This window comes from Erinaceus europaeus, chromosome 1 (assembly GCF_950295315.1).
Source record: "Erinaceus europaeus chromosome 1, mEriEur2.1, whole genome shotgun sequence".
Taxonomy (NCBI): Eukaryota; Metazoa; Chordata; class Mammalia; order Eulipotyphla; family Erinaceidae; genus Erinaceus; species Erinaceus europaeus.
Genome location: NC_080162.1, coordinates 136,815,344 through 136,828,457, shown reverse-complemented (window position 1 = coordinate 136,828,457; position 13,114 = coordinate 136,815,344). Strand labels below are relative to the sequence as shown.

Here is a 13,114-nt window from a genome sequence, read left to right as displayed (position 1 = left end):
GACACATGGCTATAATTTCCTATCTTCTAATATTTGTCTATACATGACTCTCCCTACCAACTTAAGTCCTCTTTGACCATCATGTACTGAGGGTCCAATACCCTCTCTTTCCGTTTGTCCAGAATCTTTTGCTTTGCTGGAATACACAATACCTAATCCAAGTTTAATTCTCTGTTTTGACATTTTTTTTTCTAGTTTCTTAGGTTTCATCTGTAAGTGAGATCATCTGGTTTTCATTATTCTCCTTTTAGTTTCTCTCACTTAACAGGAGTTCTTTTTATATATATTCTAATGAAATTGGAGGATAGCTCGCCTAGCAGGGTGCTTGCATTATCAAGCATTAAGTCCTGAATTCGAGCTGCAGCACCATATGGGAGCACCAAAGAGGCCCAGATTAATCTCTATGAATAGTAGGTTTCTGATATAGTAATTATCTCTGTTTTTACCTCTGTACCTATATTCGAAATAATTTTTTAAATTTTATTTGTTTATTTATTTTACCAGAGTACTGCTCAGCTCTGGTTTACGGTGGTGCTGGGGACTGAACTTGGGACCTTTGGTACCTCAGGCATGAACAACTTTTTTGCATAACCATTATGCTGTCTCCCATTTTAAATTATTTTTTTGCTGGAAAGTAAATTTCAAAATATACTTATGGATCATAAAAATAATCCTATACATTTTCTTTTTTTTTCTAAGAGAAAACACATTTTAATAATATGTATACCTCCTATATGCATAGGAGAAATCCTATAAACTGAGTACTTAACCAACTCTCTGTTCTTTCAAATAAGGAGTCAAATATCAGAGCATACAGGTTCTCACTTATTTTGAAAACTTCTCACAGTCCCCCCCCACACCCCCAACAGTATTCAAGGGAGGCAAGAATCTCATTATCCAAGGCAGTGGGAGTTATGTGTATGACAAATTGAAGTTTTGTCTTGTCTCTTTTCAAACAGTAGACAGACTCTCAGATATCTGAACTTTTCTGTTGTTGTTTTCTTTTTTTGGAAGGTCTTAATGATGTACTGACAAGCTGAGAAGATTTTATTTTGACTGAGTTTTTTTTTCTTTTCTTTCAGCATATGGAACTAGTTTGTCTATCTCACAATCACTTGAAGAAAATGCAAACTGACCCCCACAGTTCCCTTTCAGAACCTGGTAGCAATGACTCAATCTGACAGAGTTCTACAATACTACTATGTCTCCTGATTCCTGCTTCAGGGCTATCCCTGCTGTCAGTGATTCCTCTTTTACCCACTTTGCCATATTAAAAGAGATGAGCACCATCAACAAAGATGACTATCAGGATATATCTAGTACGGTGGTTAAACAATACAGAGATACTGTCTATTAAAAATAGAGTGTTTGGGGGCCTGGTGATAACACATCTGGTTGAGCACACATGTTACAATGTATAAGGACCCAGGTTATGGGATGCATTGGATTGACCTTCTCGTGGTGCATCCCGTGAGTACCCATTTATTGGGAAAACTGACGATCCTTCCTAGCTGACTGAATCCACATGGATCCCAGTCTCTTTCAAAGCCAGCAACAAGCAGACATCAGGCTCAACCTGACGCTGTTGACTGGCTACGGAAGAAGGGCAAACGCTAGAAGAAGAAGAAGGACCCAGGTTTAAGCCCCCAGTCTCCACCTATAAAAAAATTCAAGAGTTACTAATGTGCTCTAAAGGTTTCAAAAGATTAGCTTGGAGGCTGTGGAAGAAACAAATTTTTGGAGGGGGAAAAGGATATTTCAGTAAAAGCCACTGTGAAATTCATAGGACAGTTAGGATTGGGGTTATATAACATAAAAAAGGAAAGGAAAGGTCATCTATACATGTTGCTTGAGAGGGTCAAGTGAGAAGGCACACAGTGAACTTATTTATATAGATAATCTTTAGGTTGATTTTTAGTGTTTGAAGCTAAATTCATTTCTGTTTCACAAACTGATCCTTTTGTTAAGTACATAGAGCTCTATAGTGGAAATTCCTAAGTTTGAAGGACTCAAGACATGACTAGGAGATAGACCAATGGTTATTCAAAGGATTTCATGCACGAGGTCGCAGGTTCAATCCCCGGGACCATCAAAAGACAGAGCTGAGCAGTGCTCTGGTCTTTTTCTCTTTTTCTTTGTATCATTTTCATTAAAATAAAATAAAAAATAGTTTGAAAAAGAAGTCTTAAGATAAATAGTCTTAGCACCAGGGAAGACAAGTTCTATCACTGAATTTATTGGTATAGTAAAATTAACCCCAAGTAAATATTTTCTACAAAATAATATCTGCAAAGTGAAAATTGTGTCCTTATTAGTTTAGAATTATCCTGTGCTTATAAATGATGATAACTTTGCTAAATTCATTCTCCTTATTTTTGTAAGTTCCAAATCAATCATCTTTTAAGATTAAACCAAATGTTACACAGGAAGTCTTATCTTCTTTTTCCTTTAAACTTCTCATTTGTAGATACATTTCTTCTCTTATGAGACATCTTCTTCTATTTATTATTATTTACATATGTGTCTTTTCTTCCTTACCAATCTGTAAATACCTAGTAAGTATTCATGCATTAGCCATATTTGTATATAACAGCATTATAAATATCACATGCTTTCAGTAAATATTTATTGAGTTGATTATGAAGAATTCAAATTGTTCATAACATAAGCTTTATTCAAGATATATATATATATATATAGTTTGAAATTCAATAATACAATCATGCTTTACAATTCAAGATGCATGGGACATTTATTTTTTCTTATTTGAAATGCCTTCATTATTAATGACCTAATAGTATGTTCAAGTAATGTTGTGGCACTGCTGTCAAGAGGATGGAATTAGTTTGTAGCTGGCAATTGACATCTGAAAAAAATAGTTCACAGAGGGGCCAGGTGGTGGCATACCTGGTTGTTCATACAGGTTATAATGCTAAAAAATCTGGGTTCCAGCCCATGCCCCCCATCTACAGGAGGAGAGCTTCGAAAGGGATGAAACAGTGCTGCCGGTCTCTCTCTCTCTCTCTCTCTCTCTCTCTCCCTCTCTCTCTCTCTCTCTCTCTCTTCCATCTTTATTTCTCTCTGCCTCTATCCAATAAATAAATAGTTTAGGCTAGGGGTAGATAGCATAATAGTTGGGAAGAAAGACTCTCATGCCTGAGGCTCTGAAGTCCCAGGTTCAGTCTACTGCATCACCATAAACCAGAGCTGAATACTGCTCTGGTAAAAAAAAGAAAAAGATAGTTTATAGAATAATCCATTAATAAAAGTGTGAAAGAATTCATATGTTCATATTCACTAGAGCTAATAAATACACACTTTAGTGACCGTCTGGTTTTAGTTTAAAATGAAGTTGTGTAAAACTACACACATAAAGTGAGAACCAAATGAATACAGTGTCCTAAGCTTCCTTTAGTTACCATGGCATCCTGCATAGCTGACAGAGTCAAATCTGAGTGAGAGGTTTACCCTTACCAGGACCAAGACAGTGACCACCTCAGGGAGTTAAAAACAAAAAATCTTGCAATGTTTCAATGAGATTTTCTTCTATATAGATTTAGATTTTTTCATCTAATACTTAGATCCTTGATCCATTACTAAGTTGATGACTTAATTTTATATTTTTACATGTGGCTGATCAACTATTCCAGCACCATTGCTGAAAATTCCTTCTTTTCCCCCATTAAATGGTTCTGCCCTCCTTTGTCATGCATTCTGTGTACAAATGTGGGCTTATTTTTGAGCTCTCAATTCTGTTCTACTGATCCTGGTGGTCATTTTTATTCAAGTACCATGCTGTTTTACTTACAGTTGATTTGTTATATCATTTTTTTGCTAGGGGATAGGAGACAGAGAGGTAGAGCGAAAGAAAGGCCAGGAGAGAGAGAGAGGAAGTGACAGTAAATGAAGCATACCTCCAGTTCTGCTTTACTACTTGAGATACTACAAAGTTCTCATACCTGGTGACATGTGCACTCCACCTGGTGAACCACCTCGTGAGCCCATATCATAATTTGTATTTATTTTTTATTACTTATTTATTTATTCCCTTTTGTTGCCTTTGTTTTATCTTTGTTGTGGTTATTATTATTGTTGTTACTGATGTCATTGTTGTTGGATAGGACAGAGAGAAATGGAGAGAGGAGGGGAAGACAGAGAGGGGGAGAGAAAGATAGACACCTGCAGACCTGCTTCACTGCCTGTGAAGTGACTCCCCTGCAGGTGGGAGCCAGGGGATCGAACCGAGATCCTTAAACAGGTCCTTGAGCTTAACCCACTACACTACTTACTGCCCGACTCCCCCATATCATAATTTTTAAAGCCACTCATCTGTGGTCAAGAATTTGAGTTGCTTCCAAGTTTGGGCTATTAAAGATAGTGGTACTATGAACAAAGGTGTACTTACACCTGTTTGGATAGTTGTCTTTGGGTAAACCATAAAAGAAGATGGATATACCAGATGATAGGGTAAATCCATTTAAAATATTCTGAGGGATTTCCAGACTTTTTTTTCAAAGGAGTTGAACCTACCAGCAGTGTAGAAGGGTTCCTTTTTTACACATCCTCACAGGCACTTATTGTTTCTGTCCTTTCTACTGGATGGCATCCGCACAGGTGTAAAATTGATATTTCAACCCCCTTCAGTTCATCATTGTCTTTATTTGCATTTCTCTGATAATCCCTGTCTGAGATTTCTCATGTCTCCTGATCATCTAACTGTATTTGTTACTGAAGATTCAGTTCATGTTCTAGCCCCATTTTAATGGGATTTCTTGCTTTTTAGTTGCTGAGTTTGTGAGTTCTTTACATATTTTGTTTATTGGACCCTTGTCTGATGGTCTATAAGATCTTCCACCAGTAGGGGACCTTTTTGTCTTGCTGACTGTCTTTTTTGCTGTGAAGAAATGTCTCAGTTTGATGTCATCCCACTGGCTTATCTTTGCTTTTTGTTTATCCTTACTGTTGGAACTAAGTCTCTGAAGACAATTCCAAAACAAAGACTGTGAAGTGTTCTGTCAATATTTTCTTTTATGTATTTGATGGTTCCTGGTCTTATGTCCTCAATCTATTTGAAGTTAACTTTTGTTCAAGGAAATAAGAAGCAGTCCTGTTTCATTATTCTGCAAATTTCAACTCAGCTTTCACAGCTAAACAGTGCTCTGGTTTATTCCCTCCTGCTCTTGTTCATGATAGATAAGTTTTTTCTGAAAAGTGTGATTTGCTTGTCAATTTACATTTTTAGAGAATTTTTCTTTCTGCACTTTGTGGGCATCTCATACCTGAAACAAACTCGTGGACTGTCCTGCTTTGAGGGATGGCCATATGGTGTATAGTTATGAGATAAAAATTAAAAATAGTGGTTTCTAACCATATTACACCTGTGACCTATGCAAAAATACCTTGTTTCAGTTTCCTGTGAAAGCAAGATATCTAGTACATATAACATAGTCACCAATATTAGCTATTAACTGTTAGTTAACCCTTGACTGGCATAGGTATACAATCTGAATTTGGATTACAGTGGTCTCTATTTAGAGAAGTCTAGAAATGAGTGAGAAGGACACAGAGTTATTTAATAAATATTAGCTAGTGGCTTCCAATAGACTGTAGAAATGAGAATTGTCAACAAAGTATTATGGATGTATTGAAACAATGAAGATTCAAATTGGCCAAGAAGTGAGGGTGGTCGTTTTGGGGGAAATCAGCATAGAGAGGTTATAAATTAGCCATTGAATACTCTTATATTGTCTTTAATATACCTCTAGGTAGAATCTTGGGTGGTGCAACTTTGGCCGATGCCCAAAATGATGAGCTCTGCTATAAATTGTTTGCTTTTCTTTGTTTTGTTTTGCCTCCAGAATTATCACTGGGGATCAATGCCAGCACTGTGAATTCACTGCTTCTGGAGGACTTTTTTTTTTTTAATAGGACTGAAAGAAATTGAGAGAGGAGGGCGGTAGAGGGGGGAGAGAAAGATAGTCCCAAGCAGACTTACTTTACTGCTTGTGAAGTGACCCCCCCACCCACACACACACACAGGTGGAGAACCAGGGGATCGAACCAGCATCTTTTTGTATGTCCTTGGACTTTGTACTATGTGGGTTTATCCCCATGTGCTACTGCCTGGCCCCCACCCATCTATGCTGTTAACCAATAACATCCCCCTTTAGTTCTGAAAGGGCTTAATGGTTTAACATCATAGCATAAACTATAGTGGATACATCAAAGATCTCCTAGAATAAGGAATGATCTTAAAGACATAAGATGTAGCCACCATTCAATATATTTATTTATTTATGTATTTATTTATTTTGTTGCCCTTTTTTCCATTATTGTTGTAGTTATTATTGTTGTTGTTATTGATGTCATCGTTGTTGGATAGGACATAGAGAAATAGAGAGAGGAAGGAAAGACAGAATGGAGAAGAAAAAAGATAGACACCTACAGACCTGCTTCATTGCCTGTGAAAGCAGGTAGGGAGCTGGTGCTTGAACCGGTCTCTCAAACCTGGGTCCTTAAGTCAGTCTTTGCACTTTGTGCCACTTGAGGTTCAGCTGCTGTGCTACCACCCGACTCCCTCATTCAATATTTTTATATCTAGAGTTAAGGACATAGCATAAATAAAGACACTGAATTTTAGATAAATTGTTAGTACTTATTGTTTGGAAAGAATAGTAATGAGGAAGAGTTTAGTTCAGTGAAGTTGGCAAATGATTGCAATAGCTGATAAATAAGTAATGAGCAGATTAAGCAGAATTTTAAGTGACAGATTTTAACCTGTAGATATCTGAACATTGTTGGCAGAAATCAGGTCAGATTTTATTTTAGCAAAACCATTCCAAAAATAGTGATGGAGATATATTTGAAAGGGTCAAGATTGAAAACAGGAATGTTCTATATTGCTTTGGGTGTCAGATGATGAGGGTCTGGTTAATGCTACCTCTCTAGAGGAAGTATTTAATACTTAATGATTGTGTGTTATTTCACATCATGACATTGTCACATCATTATTTTATTCATATTCTCCAAGCTTGTTTAGATTTTACTTTCTAACTGAGAAAATCATTTAGAGTGTCTCTAGAGAAGAAAATATATGCATTACAAGTATTTGTATTACACGTACATTTGTAAACACATATATCTATAAGATTTCTGTTTTTATTAGATAAGACAGAGAAACTAAGAGAGGATGAGGAGATAAAGAGAGGAAGACAAAGATGGACACCTGCAGGTGGGGAATGGGAGCTCGAACCTGGGTCCTTGCATTTGGTAATGTGTGTATTTAACCCAACGCACCACCACCCAGAAAAATCCTCTTGTAAGGGGGATTTTTATCTCTTATGTAGGTTAACAGCTGTGACCATATTTATTGTAATTATTTTCAAAAATATAACTTCTGCTAAGATAGAATATTAAAAAAGAAAATTCTCAAATTTCAAAAGTGATTTGAAAGAGGAAGATATCAAAAAATATGAAGCAAACATCTAGTATAAATTTCATAGTTCTTATTTTCACTGTCTTTTAATTTAATATGAGCAAGTCAATTGACTAAAGCTTAAAACACTTCATCTTTTAAATATATCCAATGATATATACTTCAAAATGCCATTATAATAATTATACTATTAAAACAGAAAAAGAAAGAAAAAAACTCAGTGGAGAGAAACTTAAAGCTTTCCCTTAATGGTTAGGTAAAGGCAGGATTGCTCACTGTCTCCTTTTTTAAAAATTTTTTTATATTTATTTGTTTATTTTCCCTTTTTGTTGCCCTTGTTGTTTTTCATTGTTGTTGTAGTTGTTATTGATGTTGTCCTTGTTGGATAGGACAGAGAGAAATGGAGAGAAGAAGGGAAGACAGAAAGGGTAGGGAAAGGGAGTCGGGCTGTAGCGCAGCGGGTTAAGTGCAGGTGGTGCAAAGCACAAGGACCCGCATAAGGATCCCGGTTCGAACCCCGGCTCCCCACCTGCAGGGGAGTCGCTTCACAGGCAGTGAAGCAGGTCTGTAGGTATCTGTATTTCTCTCCTCCTCTCTGTCTTCCCCCCCCCCCGCATTTCTCTCTGTCCTATCCAACAACGACAACAACAATAATAACTACAACAATAAAACAACAAGGGCAACAAAAGGGAATAAATAAATAAAATAAATATTTTTTTAAAAAAGAATGAAAAAAAAAAAGAAAGAAAGGGTAGGGAAAGACAGACACCAGCAGACCTGCTTCACCACTTGTGAAGCAACTCCCCTGCAGGTGGGGAGCCGGGGGCTTGAAACTATCCTTATGCCAGTCCTTGAGTTTTGTGCCACATGTGCTTAACCCCTGCTCTATGGCCCGACTCTCCACTGTCTCCTTTACTATACAATATGGTCTTGGTAGTCTTAAACATATCAATCATACAAAAGAAAGAGATTAAAAGCACACAGATAGGAGGAGAGGAAATAGTCAACCTGTCACTATTCACAGATGATATGATAGCGTGCACTGAAAATCCAAGAGAATCCAGTAAGAAACTCCTGGAAATTAACAAGCAATGTGGTAAGGTGACAGGTTCCAAAAATCAACACACAAAAATCAGTGGCATTCTTCTATTCAAACACCAAACTCAGAAAAAGAAGAAACTCAGAAATAGATTTCATTCATCTTAGCAGAAAAAAAAAAAAATCAAATATCTAGGGATAGATCTATCAAAGTAAATGACCTTTCTACTAAAAACCACTTTTCTTTAGGAAACAGAAAAAAAGATACAAAGGAATGGGAAGGCATCACGTGCTCTTGGATTAGAAGAATAAACATCAGAATGACCATTCTACTCAGAACCATATACAAATTTAATTCAATCTCTGTCAGGGTCTCACCAAATTTCTTCAAGAGTGCTGAAGAAAGGATACAAAAGTTTATCTGAAAACAGAATATTCAGGATAGCAAAGCAATCCTGAGAGAAATGTACAAGAATGGAGGCACTATGCTTACTGACCTCAAAACATACTACAGAGATGGTCAAAGTCACCAACCTTATTATACAAATATGACAAAATGGAAACTATAGTGAATGAGAAGTCAAACATCCCATATTTAAATCTTTATTCTCCTTGAATAAAGGTATTATATGTGTCTGCAAATTATATTTCATTTATTTAAAACAAGAAGTCTGGAATTAAAATATTTCTTAACACTTGAGAGAGAGAGAGAGGAGAGAGAGAGAGCGAGAGAGAGAGAGAGAGAGAACCAGAATATCACTCTGGCATATGTGATATTGAGGATGGAAAACTGGAGCTCAAGCTTGAAAGTTACACTCTCAAATACTATGTTCCATCTACTGGAATAAAATTCCTTCTGGATTTATAATGCTGATGCCCAACATTTACAATTCTTAGAAGAAAAAAATGGAAATTCCAGAATGTGTCTCACTCTAGATGGATCTGTATTATTATGTAAAGATCAGAATAAATAGATATTGAAGAAATGAGAAATGTTCAATGAGAGTAGTGGACTAGTGCTCCTTTCTCATGCAAATACCAGAATGAAATTTAAACCATTTACCCTTAAAGCCTACTATGGAAACCCACAGTCCACCTAAACCCGCTCCAGTAGACAGCCTCTTTAATATTCCCACGAATTTGCAAGCAGAACTGCGGCAATTACATAGAACTCTGTGCACACACATATACATAACTACCTATGGAGAACTGAGAGACATTTTGGAAAGGAACCAAAGCAAATTCTTCAGGAGCCTAGAAAAAGACTGGACTAATTATTCGCCAATCCAATTGTTAGGCTGTCTGACACTAGCCAAATTTTATATCGATTCAAGTTTCAGGTCTAAAGATTTACATAAGAGTACCCCTGGTGCTTTACAGTGGTTTTTCTTGTTATAAAACTCTTAAAATATTGACCTCCTTGGAAATATTTCTTCTCACACCCCATTGCATTTTATAAATATCTCTTCTTTGGTTTCTTGAGTTGCCATTCTGTACACCCTCTTTCCCCCAATGAGACTATCAACTCTTTAGATCTATTTTTCATTCTCTGTTGCAGTGACATCATCACTGTTTGTTTAAAAAAAAATGACTATTACGCCTCCAAGGATCCAAGCCTATATATAATCCATCAGAATGAAATGAGTTATGCTTATAAAAAAAGTTGTCGATTCAAATTTTTAAAGAATGTCATATTTTAGACAAGTAGACGAAACAATTGACTTATGAGGTGGTGACCACACAGGTTGTAAGTAAAACAGATTTCACTTGCTATCGTTCAATTTTTCTTGAACTTATACACCAATCTTTTAATGTACAGAGTTATATTTCCCACACCAATGGATAGTAGCTATGATGTTGAAACACAAAAAATAACTGAAATTCTAACTTACTGGTCATGAAATGGAGTCAATACACAATTATTAGATACATTCTATGTACCAAGGACTATATTCACAAGTAGTGATATAAAAGTAACTGGAATATATTTCTTATTTTCCAAGAATGTCAGTCAATTAATAACAGACCTGATTAGTAACAAACTGTACTGTGAAGTCTGGGAGATGAAAAAGCTTGCTCTTGTTACATAAATGCCTATAACAAGTATGGTTTCTGAACATAGAAATTAACACAATAAATGAAATAAACTTACCACATCAGATTAGTTTCTTGACTGTATTTTTATATCTCTTTTCTAATGTATAGAGTATTCATTGAAAATAATCAGACATATTCATAATTACATGCACAGTTTGTCAACTTTTATATCTGCAATAATGTTATATGTATATATATACATATTTAGAGAGAGATGATATCTGACCTTAATTTTTTACTTTTATATCACTTATCAAAAATTTAAATATTATGCCTTAATTTATCTTTCCTACAAATCATAGTTTCACTTTAATTTTATGATTTTCTAGATAAATTGAAAAATATAATGGTATCCATAAAGTAATAATGAAGGCATAGGTAGATAGATCTTATGATCAAAGGGAGAATTAATTCAGAGTTTAAGTTCATTCTTGGTCACTGTTTTTATAAATATGTTTTTTCTGTACCATAACAAGTATTAACAATCACATGCTTCATTTAATTCACCACCCTCTAGAATCCAACTGATCTCTTTTCCATGAAAACTTTTCAGTGCCTCAGCTCAAGGGGCTAATCCAGTGCTATACAAAAGCAGAACTTACCTGTAGTTTTGCTTTTCATTTCCTATGTGGAATCTATCATATTGAGAATAAGCTCGGTTTCCTTCCCAGTCCATTAACTCAATTCTTAGCATGTACTGCCGCTGACTGGTTATGGCAAAAATAAACTCATTCCCTAGCCAATATTCTCCTGAAGGATTCCCGAAACCCTGCAAAAGAAGACAGAGATCCATTGATTAGACTTGAGAGAAACTCTTTGTGTGTGTGTTCAATGCTTAACAATGTCCATCTTAATGATACATATTCTTTACTTTTGGTGGGGCAGAACTTGCACACAGATAATTTCACCACTCTAAGCTCTAATGATTTTCATTCAGATAATGTAGGAATGAGAGAGAAAGAGAGAGAGAGAGAGAGAGAGAGAGAGAGAGAGAAGAGCACTGGAGCTTCCCCTGGTGCCTAGGCTGAAACCTGTGCTACATACCAAACACTCTTCCCTGGTGAGTCATACTAAAATGAGTTATACTCATTTTCAACTGTTTGTCTTTTGACCACTCTACTGCATACATTGTTTGTGCGAAAGGTTTTCTATTCCTTCCTTAAACTATATTGATGCCCAGAGCATAGTAAAAATCTGAAATATATTTGTGTCCTACTGATCTGGCTAACCAAGTTATAAGGTACCTGTAGCATTTGTTCCCAAACCTGCATTACCAATGTTTTATGATGATAAGACTTAGAATGTTACGTATTAGTTGGATAATAAGGTATGTCTTTTTTCTTTAAAATCCAGGAGTAAGAGAAGGATGAATACAGCATGACTCCACGTGTAAGTGGAACTTGGGAGACAGAGTTATAAAGGACGGACATGGAGCAAAACTTGGGCTGAGAATAGTGTACAGTACCAAAGCAAAGGACACTGAGGAAGGAATGGAATAGGGGTTCTGGGGAGAGAAGGGCATTGGGGTCCTCTATGGGGGTGGGATAAGAGTACGTAGCAGACACCTGTCACACAGAACTGGGAAACCTTACACATGCATAGACAAGTGTGCTGCAATTAATTAACCTCCTAGTAAAACTTTTAAAAAATCCAAATTAGGGGGAAGAAGATAGTCTAATTTGAGAACATAGAGCTTTCATACATGAGGCTCCAGATTTGATCTCTGGCACTACCATATATCAGACCTGCACAGTACAATACTCAGATAACTTTCTTTCACACCTTACACACACTGTATCTGCTCTTCATCTCTCTCTCTTTAAGTTATTTTTTATTAACTTTATTTATTAATTGGATAGAGACAGTCATAAATTGAGAAGGAAGGTGTTATAGGAAGGGGAGAAACACCTGCATCACCACTTCATCATTTGCAAAGCTTTCCCCCTGCAGGTGGGGACTAAGGGCTTGAACCTAGGTCTTAGTGCATTGTAGCATGTTCACTCAAGTATGTGAGGCACCACTGAACCCTCCCCCCACCTATCTATCTTTCTGTCTCTGTATCTTTCCCTTTCTCTCTCTCTCTCTCTCTTTCTTTCTTTCTTTTTGCCACTGGGTTGCCACTGGGATGTGGTGTCTTCATGACACCCCTGGTCCCAGCAGTTTTACATTTTTATTTTGACAGACAGATAATATAAAGGGATGAAAGGAATGACATGTGCAGCACTACTCCATCACTTTGAAGCTTCCTTCTTGTAGGTGAGAACTGAGAGATTTGAACCCTGGTCCTCATGAATGGTAATGTGTGTGCTCTATTGAGTGCAATACTACCTGACCTCATTAATTTTTTTTTTCCTCCGGGGTTATTGCTGGGCTCGGTGCCTGCACCATGCTCCTGGAGGCCATTTTTCCCCCTTTTGTTGCCCTTGTTGTTGTAACTTCGCTGTGGTCACTATCATTCCCATTGTTGATGTTGTTCGTTGTTGGACAGGACAGAGAGAAATGGAGAGAGGAGGGGAAGACAGAGAGGGGGAGAGAAAGATAGAC

At 36.6% G+C, this 13,114-nt stretch overlaps 1 protein-coding gene across 2 annotated transcripts in view; it reads right to left on the bottom strand.

The window, feature by feature from the left end:
* ANGPT1 (angiopoietin 1) overlaps positions 1–13,114 on the bottom strand; it is a 273,027-nt gene that overhangs the window by 22,745 nt on the left and 237,168 nt on the right. For both annotated transcript variants that reach the window (XM_007537018.3, XM_007537019.3), the window contains exon 7: positions 11,173–11,339. In XM_007537018.3, the coding sequence (XP_007537080.1) occupies positions 11,173–11,339 (167 nt within the window). The remainder of the gene's footprint in view (positions 1–11,172; positions 11,340–13,114) is intronic.